Genomic DNA, 18,308 nt, shown 5'->3' with positions numbered 1-18,308 from the left:
TATTTCAGGATTATTCTGGACCCTTGTGAACGTGCTTTCTTGATCAACTTTTTAAAACAAATCTCAAACAAATAGGAACAATATGGTCGTATGTATGTATGGTATGGTAGTATGGTAGTAAGTAAATTATGCTTGAAGCTATAAGGCCAAATATATTACACTTAAGTACATATATTTGCATAACATTTGAAATATTCCATTTTGCCTATATGCTGAGATACTGTCCATACCATCATTCCAAATAATATTCTGAAATTTGCATCCTTTGAGTGTTAGGTGGGTACTTTAAAATGATATATTGCTAGGTTACTTAGTATAGTGAATATAGTGGCAACCAAACTATTTAATGTAAATTCATAAGTATCTTAATATTAGGTTACGATAACACTAACCATAACCCCAACTTTGCCAAAAGTGCAAAAGTTCAATCATTAGCAACTTTTTAATTCGTTAATTAGCCTAAGTTTTTGAAGCTGGCATTATTGTTAGACCTACTTAGAGCAGATATCTGTCTGACATCTTCACACCTATCATTATAAATGCTCTGTGAATGAAAATGTAATCATGACTTTCCTGGACTCTAATTATCAAAACAAATTTGAACATGGTCTGGCTGTTAATTATTTGAGTGTGCACGTGTGTTTGGAGAACCTTTGAGATGTTTTTATGTTGCTTGTGGGCATAGGGAGTGGAGTGGAGGGGAGGACTAATTCAGTGGTTACATCTGTCGGAAGCAACAATCTTAAGACTTCAATAACAGCCATTCATTGATAAGCACAGTTTTCGAGGAAAGATAATTTCTCAAGATTTTATAAACTATGTTTTAATTCCTAGTGGATTCTTATGTGATTCAAAATCCAAATAGTATGGACAAATAGCATACACTGCGTTATAACACTTAAACATCGAATGACCATGTGGTTATGCTTTAATAAACACTGTTACACAATTAATCAAAGAAACTGACATAGGCCAAATGGGTAATGGAGCAAATAGCAATATGAAAAATCTGCTGGTGCAATCTGATACTGCAACATAGGCCTATAGAACAGCGAAATGCAGAAATTATACATGCACTACCATTGCGTTAATTCTAGATTTATAAAAACATACTACAACGTTTGAGACTACGTGACTAGTGTGATTAATGAACAGAACTGTAAAAAAACGAACTGTAGAAGAGACTTGGGGAGGGGGATGACTGTTAAATCTCAAGAACAGTCGATTAAATCTGCGCAGATTTGAGTTACGTGAACTCACCCACTTTAGGTCCGGTGATGCGTCAGCTGATCACGACGTCACGTGATGTTCATGCGAGGGAACTGTGCGCAGTCCCATTAGCTTTGTGTGTGAGCGAAGAAACTCCGGTAGCAGTAGCGTAGCGTCTAACGTTTGGGCTTCCCACTGTATTTCTACCATGGCTTGGACAAAGTACCAACTATTTCTCGCTGGTTTAATGCTTACTACAGGCTCCATTAATACACTGTCGGCAAAGTAAGTATGCTAACTCAGATAATAATGTAATAATGCTAATGGAATACATTTAATCTGGTTGTTTTTGTTTCCCCAAATCCGCGTTAATGGTTAACTGGAGATATAGAGTATTTTCTTTTACTAGTCACTCTTAATTATAATATCTAATGTTTGCTTTCTTTGTCACGTATATAAGTCATAGTTTTGCGAGAAAACAAATATGACGGCGTCATTTGTGACACTTGAATCCACATTAGATCCACCGACAAAACAAAACTGCATTAAATCACCAGTGTTTACACTCAATTACTTCAAATCACGACAGCTGGAGCAATACGGACTGCAACAGGAGGTCATATAATACTGGAGGTATGGTGGTATCAGACGCCTGCAGAGAGGATATCTAATGCTCCCTGAGATGGCAGTGATCCGTTCAATTCTTAAACTTTTAACAAGTATGGCATATCAAATATGTAACACGAGTTTAAAACAAAATAAAGTATTTGTCCACATAATAACACTTCTGCAAGGCTACATGTTTGCTTGGATTACTCTATTTACCACAGAATCTTCATTATGATCTTGCTTAAGTGTGACAAAAGCTCTCAGTTCTGTTTCAGATTTATAGTGAAAGTACTCCAGCTGAGGTGATTCAGTGCTGGGTAGGACCAAACTAGTCTATATTATGTAATTCTAGCCAATCAGGTTAGTATGACATTGTTGGCAGTTTTTATAATTTGTAGGTGCAGCGGATTATTTTGTTCAAAGTACTACTGTTCAGGAATACATGAAAAAGGAACAAATCTGGAAAAAATACTACTTGCTGATACCACTAGTTGCCTCAAGCTAAGTATTTGCTGATGAAGTGGCATGGTAATCACATGTCAGTCATGCCTTTTTCCCCATACTGTCTGGCTTTTAACGCCATTCCATAATGTGCAGTCACATATTAACCACATTCCATTAATTCAAAGAAAATAAAATAAATCAATCACATAAAGTGCTGATCACTTTGTCAGTGTGAATGAGGGTGTCGAGTTGCACAATCAAAAGTTAGATTTTTGAAAATGTTTATATTCAGACTAACCTGTAGTATCAGTGGGTCAGCTGTAGTCTGCTGATAGTGGGTCACTGTTCTGTATTGTCTGTGTACTCTGGGGAGTATTGCTGCATAGTTGGCAGGTTTCCTATCTTGTTTCTTCTTTTTAGCCTATATATGATACCAGAAACTGTAGTATGCACTTTGAGCCTTCAGGAGTAGCGGTTCCTGACTTTAGAAACATTTCAGTTCTCGTTCATTAAGCGTTTACTTGCTTTTTTTTTTTTTTACTACTGAATACTAGCATTAACCGAAGAACATATCTAACATATCAGCATATATTAATATGTGCTCTTAACCTTTCAGGTGGGCTGACATATTTTCTGCTCCTGGTTGCACCAGCGGTACTGACCACTCTTTCTCCCACCCCTTCCTGCAGGTACTCACCTCTCTGGGTGGTGGTGCTGGGGGGGGGGGGGGGGGGGGGGGGTATGGGGGGGTGAATGTTCTTGGTTAAGGCCCAGGTTTCCTGTGATGCTGAGTTGTAGACTATATGTACTGGAGTTGTTCAGAATGAATACTGCTGACTCGTCTTTGTTCCTCTCCTCTACGTCAATGCTTCTTCTTCTTGTTTTTTTTTTTTCTTTTTTTGTTCTGTTCACATTGTTGGTCATTCCGGTCACTGTTGACCACCACTCCACCCTCTCCACCACACCACCCTCTCTGTCACACCACCCTCTCCACCACACCACTCTCTCCACCCTCTCTGTCACACCACCCTCTCCACCCATCTCCACCACTCCACCCTCTCCACCACACCACCCTCTCTGTCACACCACCCTCTCCACCCATCTCCACCACTCCACCCTCTCCACCACACCACCCTCTCTGTCACACCACCCTCTCCACCCATCTCCACCACACCACCCACTCCACCCTCTCCACCCTCTCCACCACTCCACCCTCTCTGTCACACCACCCTCTCCACCCTCTCTGTCACACCACCCTCTCCACCCTCTCTGTCACACCACCCTCTCCACCCTCTTGGTCACACCACCCTCTCCACCCTCTCTGTCACACCACCCTCTCCACCCTCTCTGTCACACCACCCTCTCCACCCTCTTGGTCACACCACCCTCTCCACCCTCTCTGTCACACCACCCTCTCCACCCTCTCTGTCACACCACCCTCTCCACCCTCTCTGTCACACCACCCTCTCCACCCTCTCTGTCACTCCACCCATCACCACCACACCACCCACTCCACCCTCTCCGTCACTCCACCCTCTCCACCACTCCACCCTCTCCACCACTCTACCCTCTCTACACCACCCATCTCCACCACACCACCCATCTCCACCACACAACCCTCTCCACCCTCTCTGTCACACCACCCTCTCCACCACTCCACCCTCTCCACCACACCACCCTCTCCACCACTCTACCCTCTCCACCACACCACCACACCACCCTCTCCACCACTCCACCCTCTCCACCACACCACCCTCTCCACCACTCTACCCTCTCCACACCACCCACTCCACCCTCTCCGTCACTCCACCCTCTCTACTACACCACCCATCTCCACCACACCACCCACTCCACCATCTCCACCACACCACCCACTCCACCCTCTCCACCACACCACCCTCTCCACCACACCACCCTCTCCACCCTCTCTGTCACACCACCCTCTCCACCCTCTCTGTCACACCACCCTCTCCACCACACCACCCTCTCCACCACACCACCCTCTCCACCCTCTCTGTCACACCACCCTCTCCACCCTCTCTGTCACACCACCCTCTCCACCCTCTCTGTCACACCACCCTCTCCACCCTCTCTGTCACACCACCCACTCCACCATCTCCACCACACCACCCACTCCACCCTCTCTGTCACACCACCCACTCCACCATCTCCACCACACCACCCACTCCACCCTCTCCACCACACCACCCACTCCACCCTCTCCACCACACCACTCTCTCCACCCATCACCACTCCACCCTCTCTGTCACACCACTCTCTCCATCACACCTCTCTCTCTCTCCTTCTAGGCAGTGTTCATGTTTTTGGGGGAGCTGAGCTGCCTCGTCGTTTTCTACATTCTCCTCTGTCATGATCGGCGCAAACCGGAGCCCACCGTGGATCCTGGCCAGAGCTTCAACCCCATACTCTTCCTCCCTCCTGCTCTCTGTGACCTGGTAGGAACCTCCATTATGTATGTTGGTAAGCAGGAGCCACCTCGCAAATCAGCTGGAAGCAGTATGAGCCGCCTCTCACATTTGTTCATGAATCCTGAAATTACCATTTTTCTTTAAATGTCCACCCTGTTATCCCATAACATGTGTTCATATCTCTACCTGTATGTAGCACTCAACATGACCAGTGCCTCCAGTTTCCAGATGTTGCGAGGGGCTGTCATTATCTTTACCGGGCTGTTGTCTGTGGCCTTCCTGGACCGACGATTGCAACCCAGTCAGTGGATTGGGATTCTAGTTACCATCCTGGGCCTCGTGGTGGTCGGGCTTGCAGACTTCGTGAGCGGCAGTAGAAATGATGGGCACAAACTGAGTGAGGTCATCACAGGTAATAATGCTTGGTGTTCAAATCCATGTATAGTGTTAAAGGGGTTTCATTTTAGAATTCGGATGTGTATTAGTCTAATGTTTTTTTTTGTTAGTTTGTTTGTATTTAAATATTATATATTGAACCTATGATTGACCTATGATCTGCAGGTGACCTTTTGATCATCATAGCTCAGATTATTGTTGCTGTACAGATGGTCCTTGAAGAGAAATTTGTTTATAAGCACAACGTTCATCCTCTCAAAGCAGTGGGGACCGAGGGTAAATGTTGTTATTTCTCAAGTCAATGTTAAATTGCACTAAACAACCTCAATAAATTATTAATTTTTATCTCGGATGACTAGCTTCTTTCTCTGCATCCTTGTTACGTTACTCATTTGCTAGCATTTCCTACAGTAACATGGCATGTTTTCTCCTCATTCTGTGCCAGGGTTCTTCGGTTTTGTGATCCTTACCATCCTCCTAATCCCCATGTTCTACATCCCCGTGGGCAGCTTCGCCAACAACCCCCGGCATGTCCTGGAAGACGCGCTGGACGCGTTCTGCCAGATCGGCCACGCTCCTCTCCTCATCGTGGCCCTTCTCGGCAACACGGTTAGCATCGCCTTCTTTAACTTCGCCGGCATCAGCGTCACCAAAGAGATCAGCGCCACCACCCGTATGGTGCTGGACAGCTTGCGAACGCTGATCATCTGGGTGGTGAGCTTGGCCTTGGGCTGGGAGACCTTCCATGGCCTGCAGATCCTGGGCTTCTTCATCCTGCTGGTGGGTACCGGGCTCTACAACGGACTCCATAAGCCCCTAATGGCTAAGCTGCCATGCTTCGCTGGAGAGCCAGGGCCGGGTGAAGGAGACGGGGCCGAGAGAGAGAGACTGCTGGGTGACAGAGCCGCAGAGGATAGCTAACGATGCCTGGGAAAGACTGCTAGTAAAAGACTGGACTCTTAACTTTTTGATGCCTCTGTTCAGGTGTGTTGTCTAGTTACTTTGCATCAGCTCTGTACTAGGTTCAGCAAGGAACCTAAAGAGGTGTAAAGATTTCTAACATAACGGCGGGTTTGAATATATAAAAGGGATGCGTGTCAGTACATAAAACTTGTTTAAAAATGTACATCTTTTTAATTAATAATAAAAACGTCAAATGCCCAGTATGCTTTATGTTGTTTGTGCTATGGCTGCCTGGTCATTGCATTTTAAAACTGGTCTTCATTTGTTTTTTATGCACAGATTTGATCAAGAACACATGCTGCCTTTAAAATGTGGAGTTTTTATACATGTATATGTATTAACTTGGGTTGTGTAATTATGTATGGTCTTCTATCAGTCTGTGTAACAGTGTAGTGTTGACAATATTAGACACACAATTGGAGCCAAATAGAGCCAGTTCTGCATTTACATAAATTTTTGTGTAACTTGATTATTTTGCTTGTTTTAAAGTTTATTTGGCTCTGGTAAATTTAATGGACTGGGCATTTTCATAATAAATAATGAAACTAGTTTTAATTCAATCAGTCATTCAGTCTGTGCACTAGTAATGAAATGAGTTTTAATTCAATCTGTCATTCAGTCTGTGCAACAAACTATGATTGAGATATATTTAGTGTCATGTGATGCCATATTTGTTATCTGAGAACCTGTGATGAGCTCGATTTTTACATTTTGTTAAGGCCAAATTGCACTGGAACATTTCATATGAAAGATGAGACGGTCTTGGTAGACATTCTGCTGCCGTGCTGCAACTTTTTTAAACATTGTCTCAAATTACTAAGGTAGTCCTATCATGTTTATATATAAAAATGTAGTTAAATGGTACACTGTTTCTTTTCTTTCTTAAAGACCATATTTATGAGGCAAAATGGTGGCTATGTTAATATAATACAAGTTATGTAAAACTACAATGATATATACATCTAAATTTTAGCAGTAGAAATAGTTTAGAACGTAAAATTGTCGTTTAGTCTCTAGAATTAAAGGAAAATCACAAATGATTTAATGCTGTTTGTTTGGTTTTTTACCTCATTGGTTTATATCAAGTAATGCCTTTAGAAGTATAAGATTGTTATTGCATTGTTTACAACTGATAGTAGAAGTCCAATTAGAAGTCCATCATTTCTGGGGGTATTTAGACAATCCAGTAGGCCTGTCAACACATTTAAATAGCTAATTAATTCAATTTTGAGAAATACAGCAATAATGCACTTGTATATGTACAACCGCACAGCAGATTCTAAACACTAGTCCTGACGGTATAACTAATACCAATACTGACCAATACTTGAATTTAGAGTCAAATTGTAATGCATTTGCTGCATTTAATCCCTTTCCATTTCATAGAGTAAATGACACGTCTTCCAAAACCATTTAAATTAAAACTTGTCCATAGAAACCTTTGTTATCTGGAAGCGCGCGCGCGCGCGCGCCTCGCCGTGACGTCACATGCCCATAGAAACGGGGCGCTCGGGGTGACGTCACACCGACCGAGACGCTGCCAGAGGAGTCTTACCGTTAAGAAACACCATCACTTCTTCACTCGCAGTCGCGGTTTTTCGTTATTTATTCATTTATTTAGCCTGGCACGTTATGGAATTTACGTTTCACCCTCGTCGCCGTGTCGCTGAGTCTCGCGGAGAGCGCGGTGATGTCCTGAAGTCCTCTGAGGTACACGGGTCTTGGCTCGCGCCTGCTACAGGAGGTAGGCTCGCGTTAGCCTGGCTGGTTAGCCGTGTTATGCTAGCTGCTAGCTATATAAACCATAACCGTTTACTACTATGTCCCTAAATTACTAGCTAATTGGCTGGTTAGCTGCCGAGTTTGGATACTTGGCGGGATAAAGTAGCTAGCTAGCGGCAGTTAGCCCGCTAGCTAATTGGCCACCGCGTCAGTTCCCTCGCGGAATTAGCCTAGCTGGAACGATGCGCGTTTACGTTGCCAAGGTGCTCGTGCTCTCTCGCGTCACAAGTGAGCTCGCGCTAGCGCCGCGTGAGCCGAGCGCGCGCTTGTGTTCCAACTAGCTAGTGCGGCTAGCTGGCTAAAACGTACAGCTTACCGTTTCAGCTTGTGTCTGCGTGGTATCGCAGTGAAGAGCACTGAATGAAGTAGTGTACAAACATGGGCTGGTAAAATAGGGGGAATGTTTTATTACTCGTTATAACGGCGAATTTGTTTCTTGACCAATTCTTCCGCAGTGCCGTACTAGCTAGCCGTAATAACACCAGCAGCGGACTGTCACCGTGGTAATAACAGGCGGCTGGCGAGAACGACACATTCTTCCAGTGTGCTGTTGGCTTGCAACACTGCCTCCATCAAATCTGACGTTTGTCGGCCTTTTTTCTCTTCCTGTGAGCCAGTTGCACAGTTGGTATTTTATTATGCCAGTTTTCAATGTATCCTAGGTTATTGATGTTTTCTTGAAATCACAGTCTGACGTTAAAGGGTGGTGACATCTCTGTTCAGTGGTTACTGTGTTATAGTAGCGCCCCTGATGGGGCATATACTGTATACCCCTGTGCAAGAACTGCAGTAATCATTCGTGCTACATTAACTAGAAAATGCTGTTTTGACATTGCAGTCATAATTGTAGTCAGGATTGTGTAAAGGCAAGTTAGCAGTTATTTAATTGTTGGCTGACTAGCTAATTGTTTTTGTACGCAGACTTGTTCTATTGAATGAAGGCTAGCTTTGCCTAATATAGTATCTACCTAGTCCTGCACTTTAATATGCTGTAATCAGTTACATTTGATTTAGTTTTAATTTGTTTACAATTTAGAGTCTTTAAATCTGCTTCTCTCTTAAATGATTGAATATTAACATGCCTTAAATTCACACCTCTAGTGTCCATGTAACGTGTGACAAAAGCACCATGAGTAAAGGTGAACCGTCTGCGAGACAATTAGATACTCTCCAGGATTTGCTGATATTTCACAAAGCAATTTTGCTCTATGTTCCTAAAGATGTGAAGTAAAGAGTAACTACACCTTCCTTCAGCAGATCTCGCTTGTGCTTTTCAGCGGGAACGCAGTTTAATTAGGTTCATCCAAGTGCAGTTCTGTTATGTATTCTTCAGTGGGCATGATCTTTATGATCTTCATGATCTTTTGTGCCTTTAGCCAACAGGAGGTACCACCTTTTCAGGGCCTTTCCCTTGGCACATGCATGAATTGTTGCGCCGTTCCACTGTTGTGTTTATAGTGCATGCGTTGCTTTGAATTCCAGTGAGGAGCCTGCATCACTGATGCCCGGTGCTGATCACCGTTGGACGTGCTCAGTACGCGCTTGAGCACCAAGATGAGCGGAGCAGCGGACCAGGCCGACATCCTGTCGGTTGGGAACATGGTCCGGGAACGCTGGAAAGTGGTGAGTGGGTCTTTTTCTCTCACATTTGGAAGAAGGCTCTCTCCATTTGTTAAGGTCATTAGGCTAATGGAATATGCTGGCAATGAATATAGCTGGATATCTGTGCAATGCTGTGTGTTTGAAGGATTTGGCTTTTTTTTTTGTTGGTTTTTCAAGAGGTAATTGAGAAAATGTGCAAGGCGAGGGATTTGTGTAGTTTTAACTTTTGTAAATTATGTTAAGTATTCAAATACACTAGCATAATTGTTGTAATTTATACATCTTATTGTAAATATTGTTACTGCAAATTGTGGAACTTGTTTTTCACTCACCGGTGTACCTGTACACTGGTGATGTGACAATAAATCTGATTTGATTTGATTTGTGCATGTGCTGGGGGCATTGTTAAATAGCCCTGTTTCAAACCTCCAGTCTCATACTGTGTGTACCAGTTGTAAACTGTGTTCCCTTGCACGGAAAGTTAGACTTTTTGGTTGGTTGCCCTCAGTCAGCCAGCATGATGCAGGTGCGAGAAACTGCACTATCGTCATCACAGGAAGGAAAGGTGCACGCTGCTAAACAGCCATCACACTCAGGAGTTTGTCCACGCTCCCTAATGCACTCTAATGCGGGGTGTTGGTCCGAATTTTGCTGTGGCAGATGAATTTTTGGGCTCAGCGTCAAACCCTCCAGCTTGGCGTCAGATCGCAGCGTGCGTCCATGACTACACTGTTGTTGTGTGAACTGTTCGGGGGCACAGTTTATTCATGAGTGAGACTGGATACATTTTTGCTTTACATAGAAACTTCAAATCAGATCAGAACAATTGATTCTTTATTTCTCTGATCATTCAGACATTTTACTGCATTTTATTGCACCATTTATCTGCAGCTCTCTTTAAAGAATAAACAGGCCTTGCTGTTCATATCTCCCCAACACATTTTTAAACTTTGCATTCTTTATTTCCTGTTTCTGTATAAAAGAGTCTGAAGAATATAGAATAGAATATAGTTTTCAGTAAGTTACATATATAAAAACAAGTGATTGGAAATAAGGAACACAGTTATAAGAGGTATAATAAAGATGTATAGAGGCATCTGTCACGGTGAAGCGGCTCCCTACCGGCCGCCTCTGTCCACAGCGGCTGTTGTTGTTGTTATTTGGTGACGTCATGTGCGTCCCTCAGGTGGGCGGATCCCGTGATCCGTCTCACCTGAGGGTCGTTTGTTTGCCTATATATGTCTTGTCTTTGTACCAGTTGACCGCTGGTCATTATATCCTTAATTCGGAGATATTGCACGGGTTTTAGGTTTGCACACTTTCTATTAAACCATCCTTTTTCCCTGAGACTTGGCGTGATCGCTTCCTTTTTGTTGCTCACCCCCGTCCGTCACAGCATCCACTGAATAATTGACTGAGTTACCCAAGAATAAGTTACTATATATTTGTAATCTAGTTAGTAAGAATGTAATAAAGTGTAGCTAAAGTGGCAATACACTGTAAACAGTACCATACACTTACATTAAAACATGTAGTGGTAGTGCATGGTGTTAATTGGAATGGTCAACTGAAAAGTGCTTCAGTGTATGACGATGATATCCGTGAACAGTGCAGAGGAGTTGTACAGTGGGGTCGCCATTTGAAGAAATGATCTCCTTTACTGTTCTTTGCTACAACACAGCTGAACATGTATATTCCACCGTCTGACCAGTAAGTCCTGGAGGGGGTGTAAGGTGTTATTTGGAAGGGCAGTTAGTTTGTTAAGAATCCTCTTTTCAATCACCACCTCAGTCATCCGGAGAACAGCCCAGGACCGGTCTTTTTTTTGAGCATATTTGATGGCCGCTTCCAATGCCACCTACCCAGCAGATTGCAGCAAAGAAGATCGCACTAACAACAACAGACTGGTAGAAGATGGCCAGTTGCCAGCTGCAGATGGAAGTTGCCACAGTCAAAGGCCTGTAGCTTCCTCAGAGTGTAGAGTCAGCTCATCTCCTTCCATAGCCTCTGCATTGACGCTCCAGTCTAGCTTGTTGTTGAGGAGGCCACCATAGTAATTGTGTGCGTCTACTTGCTCAACATCCTGTCCACTGGTGGCGATTGATCTGGCTGCCGTCCTCTTCCTTGTGAAGGCCACCACCATCTCCTTTGGTCTTGGACGTATTAAAGAGCACATGGTTCCTCATGGTTTCTTAACAAAGTTGTCCACAGGGTCCCTGTATTCTCCTTCCTCCGATATCTGCTGAAAGGTCAGAAAATGGAATAGAATAGAAAAGTGGAGGAGGAGGTGGTGGAGGAATGGAAATGAGATGTTAAGACAGATCAGTGATTATTTTAAGAATTATGCCTATTTTCCCCATTTTCTTGCACAGATAAAGAAGATTGGTGGAGGTGGCTTTGGGGAGATCTATGAGGTCCTGGACCAGTTGAACCAGTGCAATGTGGCTCTTAAAGTAGAATCAGCCCAGCAGCCCAAACAGGTCCTGAAGATGGAGGTAGCTGTTCTCAAGAGACTCCAGGGTGAGGAACTTGGTGTGAACTTCACTTAATGCCCATGGCTGCCCAGTTTTAGTTTTCTCCTAATCTACACGGTCTACATGATCTACATGTAAGACTTCATGCCAGTTTAACAGAAACCTGGACTTAAATGTGTAGTGTCATATTCTACATTTACCACATTTACAGCAGCACTGTAAAACTCAGCTCATGAAGAAACACTATTATTTTATGTGCTTTAGCCCACCGAAGGGCATTCATTAAAAGCCTCATATTTAGTTGATGATGTTGATTGGGGCTTGATGGAGCCCTGCTTCATAGTCACTGAAGCTGAAATACTTCTGAGTTGTAAGACAAATTAAAAGTCTTCGCAAGGCTGAATTAAAAGCATTAATTCCCTAACTAACCTCATGTTTACACACAGGTAAGGACCACGTTTGCCGCTTCGTTGGCTGTGGACGTAATGACCGATTCAACTATGTGGTGATGGAACTTCAGGTACGATGATGTAATGCCATCTGCAGCTGGAAATATCATGTTATTTGCATGAACTGAATACAGTCGAACCATAAATTATAAAAAGACAAATTAGTAAATGAGTAACATGTGATTCCAGGGAAGGAACCTGGCAGACCTTCGTCGGACCATGAGCCACGGTACCTTCTCCGTGTCCACCACACTCCGGCTTGGCCGGCAGATCCTGGAGGCTATCGAGAGCATCCACTCGGTGGGCTTCCTTCACAGAGATATCAAACCGGTGAGGAAGCCCTCAAAATGCTGCTGTTTCTGTCCTTGAGAGAAACACCTTATCTCCAGTGGGTAATCAGTGCAACAGGCAGACCAGTATATTTCGTACAGCGCTAAACACTTTGGCCGAATAACTGAAATGTACAGTATGTGTAGTAAGTTTATGGATGTAAACTCGGAGTTTGTCTTGGGGCGTCTGTCTGTTTTAACAGTACTTAATTAATCAATTGAAGATGTCACATGTATCTTAACAATGCCACACACCGTTAACCGGGTTCATAAAAGCAACATTTTTGATTACTGAATGTTCTGATGCTTCTTGGTCCAGTCCAACTTTGCCATGGGACGACTGGCTATTACTTGCCGAACCTGCTACATGCTGGATTTCGGGCTGGCACGGCAATTTACGAATTCGTGTCAAGAAGTCCGTCCAGTAAGTGATCTGGTTGTTCATTTTAAGCCTTTGTTTACCAGTTTACTATTTCAAGAATTTTTCCCAGTATGTTTCATTAGGTTAAGGTGTGTGACTAATGTTCTCCGCATGTCCTCTTCATTCCTTAAAGCCGCGTCCAGTGGCAGGTTTCAGGGGAACCGTCCGTTATGCCTCAATCAACGCTCACAAGAATAAGGTACACGGGTCCAGCTTCTCACGCACAATGTGTACCGTAACACATTTTACACTCGAAACACAAAAAGTCAAGTCGCACACGTGGAGTCCTGTAGCTCACGAAGGTCCGATCGACCATGTCCCCCGTGCCGTTCGCTTTGCAGGAGATGGGTCGGCACGACGACCTGTGGTCCCTCTTCTACATGCTTGTGGAGTTCATGGTGGGTCAGCTGCCCTGGAGAAAAGTCAAGGACAAAGTACGTACGACGCCATCAACCATCGGTTTGACTCAGTCATGCTTTGTTGTTTGAATCTGTACAGCATGCTTCCACTTCTGCCCATAAAGCGTATTATTTATAGATTTGTAGTTTGGGTGTACATGAAAGTCAGTCTCTCCCCCCCCCCCCCCTCGTTCAGGAGCAAGTCGGGAACCTGAAGGAGACGTACGACCATCGTCTCATGCTCAAGCACCTTCCTGCAGAGTTCAGCGTTTTCCTCGACCACATCTCAAACCTTGACTACTACACTAAACCCGACTATCAGGTGCTGCCCTCAACCCAGCCATCCCCAACATTATCAAAGTCCGACTTGCCACTAAAGGGCTCGAATTCTTTACCATGCAATGAACGTGCCTTTAAAAGGAGCTCTGCTGAGTCAGTGTGTTAATCTGTGGTGCCGTGTGTGTGTGTGTGTGTGTTTTCCAGCTCTTGATGTCAGTATTTGACAATAGTATGAAGAGTTACAATGTTTTGGAGAATGACCCCTATGACTGGGAGAGGACTGGGTCAGAGGAGTCCTTGACAGTCGCGGCTCTAGCAACCACAGCCCAGCAACTGACTCGTCTCACACCAGCGTACCTGGGGTAGGCGGGCAACAGCGGGCACAGAAATGACGCAGGCTGACCACAATCTAAGCCGGTCTGACTTCAGTGGCCTGTGTGTCTCCCTCCCCCAGCATGGCCAACGCCTCCGCCATCCCGGGCGACCTGCAGCGTGAGAACACGGAGGACGTCCTTCAGGGCGAGCGGCTCAGCGAGGCCGACAACTGCCCCCCCATCCCGCCGCAGCACGCCCAGGGGGCGGACGTGTGGGAGGAGCTGGAGCAGAGCCGAGACCGGAACCGCAATCCCGTCCAGCCGCTGATCAGAAAGGTAGCGGGACGCGGGGTGGGGGGGTGTGACAAACGGACTTGCTCGTAAAACTGCAGGAGCAATAAATCAGTGTTTCACCTTATTGTCGCTTGCTCAAGAGACTTGCCCCTAAAGAGGCCCGTTGCACTGAAAACAATACATACCGAACGTACTTGGTTACACTTGCGGCCATTATAGTTGTTTCGTTTTACTCAGCCGGATGTATGAAAGCGTATTCCGTAGCAGCATCTTAATCTATAATCTGGATCCCGAATCTTGGCTCTGTTTCTGCCCAGGTGGCCAGTGAGGAAGAGCGGAGTAAAGAGGGCAACCAGAGCCCGGCCAGCGGCTCCGTCCAGGGCTCGCCCAGGCGCGTGTGCTCCGAGACGCTGCTCATCGACCGCGTGGCCCCGCTACTGAGGAGGATCCGTCATAGCCAGAGTATGGGCCTGGACAAGAGGCTGACCCCCGAACCCAAACCTACCATCGAACGCTTCCTGGAGGCCTAGTCAGTACCGGACACTCCTTTTAAGTATTTAATGGAAAGTTTAGCCACTTCATTCTAGGCTTTGAGCCTCGGTTGGTTGTATAGGTCAACATCTGGCATTTTGTGTCACGTATAGCTTAGGAAAGCAGCGGCCGGGTCTGGCCCAGGAGAGGGCCGGCTGTCGCGTTGAACAGGGCTCCCTGGAGGACGAGGAGGGGGCAGCCAGCAGCGGCTACGTAGCGGTCAACCTCAGTCCGGTCCCACAGGAAGGCGACTCTCAGGAGTGGGTCCTGGTGGAGCTGGAAGGGGGCAGCGGCTCAGCCGGCTCCAAGCCCGAGGAGGAGGAGCGCTCCGGGGTGTCCCCCCGCTCCTCCAGCCCCCTGGCCCTCCCCCGCACCTGGTCTGACCCCCTGCCCCAGCGGGCCAGCAGCCTGAGCGGATCAGCGGACCTCCACCCTGTGCTCTGCCACACGGGCCCTCCTTTCACCCGGCTGCCCGCTCTGACGGGGCTGTGTGGTGTCACTGGGCTCAGGAGGCTGCCCACTCTCCAGCCGTCGGTGGTTCATCTCAGCCGAGCGCAGCTTGAGCAGGTCAGTACGGAGTCTTCTCAAACACGGAGGCATTCGTTTTAAAGTTTTAAAGTGTGGTTTCCACCTTTCGTAAATGCAAAAACGAGAGTTATTGCTCGATGTGTACGATTTAAAACAAGTTTATGCTTCCTGTAGTTATCCAGCACTTTACCACAGTCCATCAAACTCCAACAAAAGGGTGAAAACGATCCTGTGCAGAACACCTCGTCGGTCACTGCAGCGGAGGAACCCAACCGTATGGTTGCCAGTTCATCACCCAAAACTTTCTGTCAGTCTCCCGATGCTGCAAACGACCTTCTGGCCTCCACCAAGGCCCTGGAGAAAGACGTGGAGAGCGACTCGGGCTGTCCCGACGGTGGAATTTCCACCACCCCCAACCACGGCGAGACAACCGGGGACACGGCGGAAGCAGGCCCAGCGTCTCCGGTTCCTGCCTCGCCCCGGGACCTGTCCCCGCGGGCCAGCCGCATTCCGGTCCGCGACCCGGACTCCCCCACCAGGAGGAGCTTCGCCGCACCTCTCTCGCCGTCCCTCTCTCTGTCCTGCGAGCACTTCCCCTCGGCGTTGCTCCGTGAGAAGTTCTCCTTCCCGTCCGAGCGATGCTCCCGGGGTTCCGACTACCAGGCCGACGACCTACTCTCGCTCTCGTCCTCCTCCGGCGCGCTGTCCAGCAGGAGTAAAATCCCGCGGCCCGTAAGCCCGACTCTGGGGCCCGAGCAGCTCTCCGCGTGCTTTGTACCGCGGCCCCCACCAGGAAAGCCACCCCTCCGCCCCGGCGGAGACAACAGGTCAGAGCGTGCAGCTTTTTAATCTGTTTATTTGTGCGTCGAATGCAGCCGAGTAGACGTACTCTCCGATTCTCTGTCGTAGGCGCAGACGCTACCGTATCCGAGCGAGCAGCACCAGCGATGCGGACCTGCTGGACAACCTCACCCAGCTCATGCAGGAGCGAGGAGGCGTGGCCCCGACCCGCTACCAGCGCACCACTTCCTGCATACAACGCTCGCTAAGCTCCTCCCCTTCTCGATTCGAGGGATGCCACAGCCAATCACCAGTCAGCATTTCAAGTTCTCCACCTCCTCGGATGAGTGAGATACGAATAAATCGTTTGGCGGGATACTGTGCCAAAGGCAAAGCAGGAAGCTCAGAGAGCAAGACAACCACCAAGGTGAACAAGTAAAAGGGATAATGGTGAAGATATATGACTGCTATCATGGGCCTCACTTGATTTTATTGGTTATAAAAGGATCTTACGGTTACAAGTAGCTTTTAACGTGGTACTGATGAGGAAAGAAAGATGGAAACAATGCATAATTCATTCCTATAAAGTTGAGAGGACCAGTAGATGAAGTGGGAGGAAGAAACGAAAAAATGAGATTGGCTAAAGCCAGCAATCATGGGTCAGATTACTTGAAAGCATAGTTTGTATTCCATTTCATCATACCTCTGGCATTAAAATGCTTCTTTGAATTTCCTATGCCACTCCGTCTCTTGCCTTTAGCCCGTTTTAATGCCATCTGAAGCATTCCCTGTCTTTTGTCTCTTAAACAGTTCAGAGAAGTGCTTCACGTGTTTTGTGCCAATTTCTCTAGATATCCTTTTATTGTTTACATATTATTCAGCTCAAACCACAGTCAAGTATGTATTTGAAGCTTGGCGTGTTTGATTGTTTTCAATCTAAAATGTCAGAATAAACATTGTATTTTTCTCAACTTGATGCATGCTTCCAGATAGAGTGCTCCAAATACAGATTTGGCATTGGTTTGTTAGTGGAAATGTTGTTATTTTTCTGCATTCATTGTTTTGCCATTGTCCTTGATTTCTCTTTACCCCACCCCCACTCTAACCTATATTTGTCACTGAGAATAGCTAGACTTCAATTTAGCTCTCATGTCAAATGCTGGCTATCCATGCTGTGTAAAGTCAATGTATGCATAGACATACAGTGTATCATACAAGCAAGCATGTGTATATATGTATTTCAGGGAATGTATGTACTGTAAACTACATCATCTATAGAGGGTATTTATTTATTTATTTATTAGACGCGTAAACATGACGATGAAGGTCAACTACTCCCTCTGGGCTGACCTTGGCTCATGCCTTATTAAGGGTCGGTCACTTCGCATTTGCCAAGTGTCTCTCTTCAGTGCTTGCTATATCGTGCTAGCATAATTAACAGCAACATCTTTAAAACCTTAATGAATTGCGGAGCTGCGATGTGTATCTGTCAAGTCAGCAGCACAAGGAACTCTTCAAATAATTGGAACACAGAATACCATATTACATTATATAGTCAAGATATTACTTGGGGGGGAAAAATCAGCATAATGTGTATTTATTCATTCAAACCCATTTACATGAATATGATTCCATGGTGTCTTGCATTTTTTTTAAAGACTGAAATGTGTTTGAGAGATAAATGGCCTCTGCAGTGATGCATGTCAAATGACTGTAATTATTCTGATTATCAGACTGTAATTAGAAAATTCAGACCGATGGTGGTGTCACATTTATACCGGCATAGCTGAGAACTCTGTGTACTGTGCAGTTAGACTAGTGGTTTAGTTTTGGATAGTCTCTCTTGACCTCTGAAAGTGCTTATTTTACATTAATCAGTAGAGTGACATAATGGTAACATGGCTTACTACTTAAGAAATGTACAGAATCTAAACTGTATATAGGTATAAATAGGAAGGAACACCTCATGCTTCATGTATTTTGCTAATGAACATGGATCAGTTGCAAAAAATTGTCACTATGTTGGAATGTATATGTATTCATATAAACACAATAAATAAAGTGCAAGATACTGCTG

At 45.6% G+C, this 18,308-nt stretch overlaps 2 protein-coding genes across 6 annotated transcripts; both read left to right on the top strand.

The window, feature by feature from the left end:
* Window positions 1-1,268: 1,268 nt before the first annotated feature.
* Window positions 1,269-6,250, top strand: slc35f6 (solute carrier family 35 member F6). The gene is made up of 6 exons (XM_077017766.1): window positions 1,269-1,494; window positions 2,879-2,951; window positions 4,572-4,743; window positions 4,888-5,103; window positions 5,253-5,363; window positions 5,533-6,250. Exons 1-6 carry the CDS (start codon window positions 1,418-1,420, stop codon window positions 6,006-6,008), a joined length of 1,125 nt encoding a protein of 374 aa, XP_076873881.1. The 5' UTR covers window positions 1,269-1,417; the 3' UTR covers window positions 6,009-6,250.
* Window positions 6,251-7,550: 1,300 nt separating this feature from the next.
* Window positions 7,551-18,307, top strand: ttbk2b (tau tubulin kinase 2b). 5 transcript variants are annotated; one of them, XM_077017749.1, is made up of 16 exons: window positions 7,551-7,760; window positions 8,288-8,440; window positions 9,315-9,455; window positions 11,807-11,954; window positions 12,355-12,428; window positions 12,547-12,687; window positions 13,006-13,110; window positions 13,241-13,306; window positions 13,449-13,541; window positions 13,702-13,827; window positions 13,989-14,146; window positions 14,239-14,434; window positions 14,710-14,921; window positions 15,037-15,490; window positions 15,626-16,278; window positions 16,361-18,307. In XM_077017749.1, the coding sequence occupies exons 3-16, from the start codon at window positions 9,387-9,389 to the stop codon at window positions 16,668-16,670; spliced, it is 2,805 nt and encodes a 934-aa protein (XP_076873864.1). In that variant the 5' UTR covers window positions 7,551-7,760; window positions 8,288-8,440; window positions 9,315-9,386; the 3' UTR covers window positions 16,671-18,307. The 5 variants fall into 5 exon arrangements, with proteins under 5 accessions (XP_076873864.1, XP_076873862.1, XP_076873866.1 ...); XM_077017747.1 differs by having other exon boundaries at window positions 7,551-7,794; XM_077017748.1 differs by lacking the exon at window positions 7,551-7,760 and adding an exon at window positions 8,065-8,197.
* The last annotated feature ends 1 nt before the right edge of the window (window position 18,308 follows it).

Source organism: Brachyhypopomus gauderio, chromosome 9, assembly GCF_052324685.1.
Source record: "Brachyhypopomus gauderio isolate BG-103 chromosome 9, BGAUD_0.2, whole genome shotgun sequence".
Lineage (NCBI taxonomy): Eukaryota > Metazoa > Chordata > Actinopteri > Gymnotiformes > Hypopomidae > Brachyhypopomus > Brachyhypopomus gauderio.
This window is presented reverse-complemented; position numbering and strand designations above follow the sequence as displayed.

Excerpts from the sequence above, each read along its gene's own strand:
- slc35f6 (XM_077017766.1), top strand. The coding sequence starts at position 1,418 with ATGGCTTGGACAAAGTACCAACTATTTCTCGCTGGTTTAATGCTTACT. Across the intron at positions 4,744-4,887 it reads AACCTCCATTATGTATGTTG|CACTCAACATGACCAGTGCC; the intron begins GTAAGCAGGAGC and ends ACCTGTATGTAG. Across the intron at positions 5,104-5,252 it reads ACTGAGTGAGGTCATCACAG|GTGACCTTTTGATCATCATA; the intron begins GTAATAATGCTT and ends TATGATCTGCAG.
- ttbk2b (XM_077017751.1), top strand. The coding sequence starts at position 9,387 with ATGAGCGGAGCAGCGGACCAGGCCGACATCCTGTCGGTTGGGAACATG. Across the intron at positions 12,429-12,546 it reads ATGTGGTGATGGAACTTCAG|GGAAGGAACCTGGCAGACCT; the intron begins GTACGATGATGT and ends ATGTGATTCCAG. Across the intron at positions 13,111-13,240 it reads CGTGTCAAGAAGTCCGTCCA|CCGCGTCCAGTGGCAGGTTT; the intron begins GTAAGTGATCTG and ends CATTCCTTAAAG.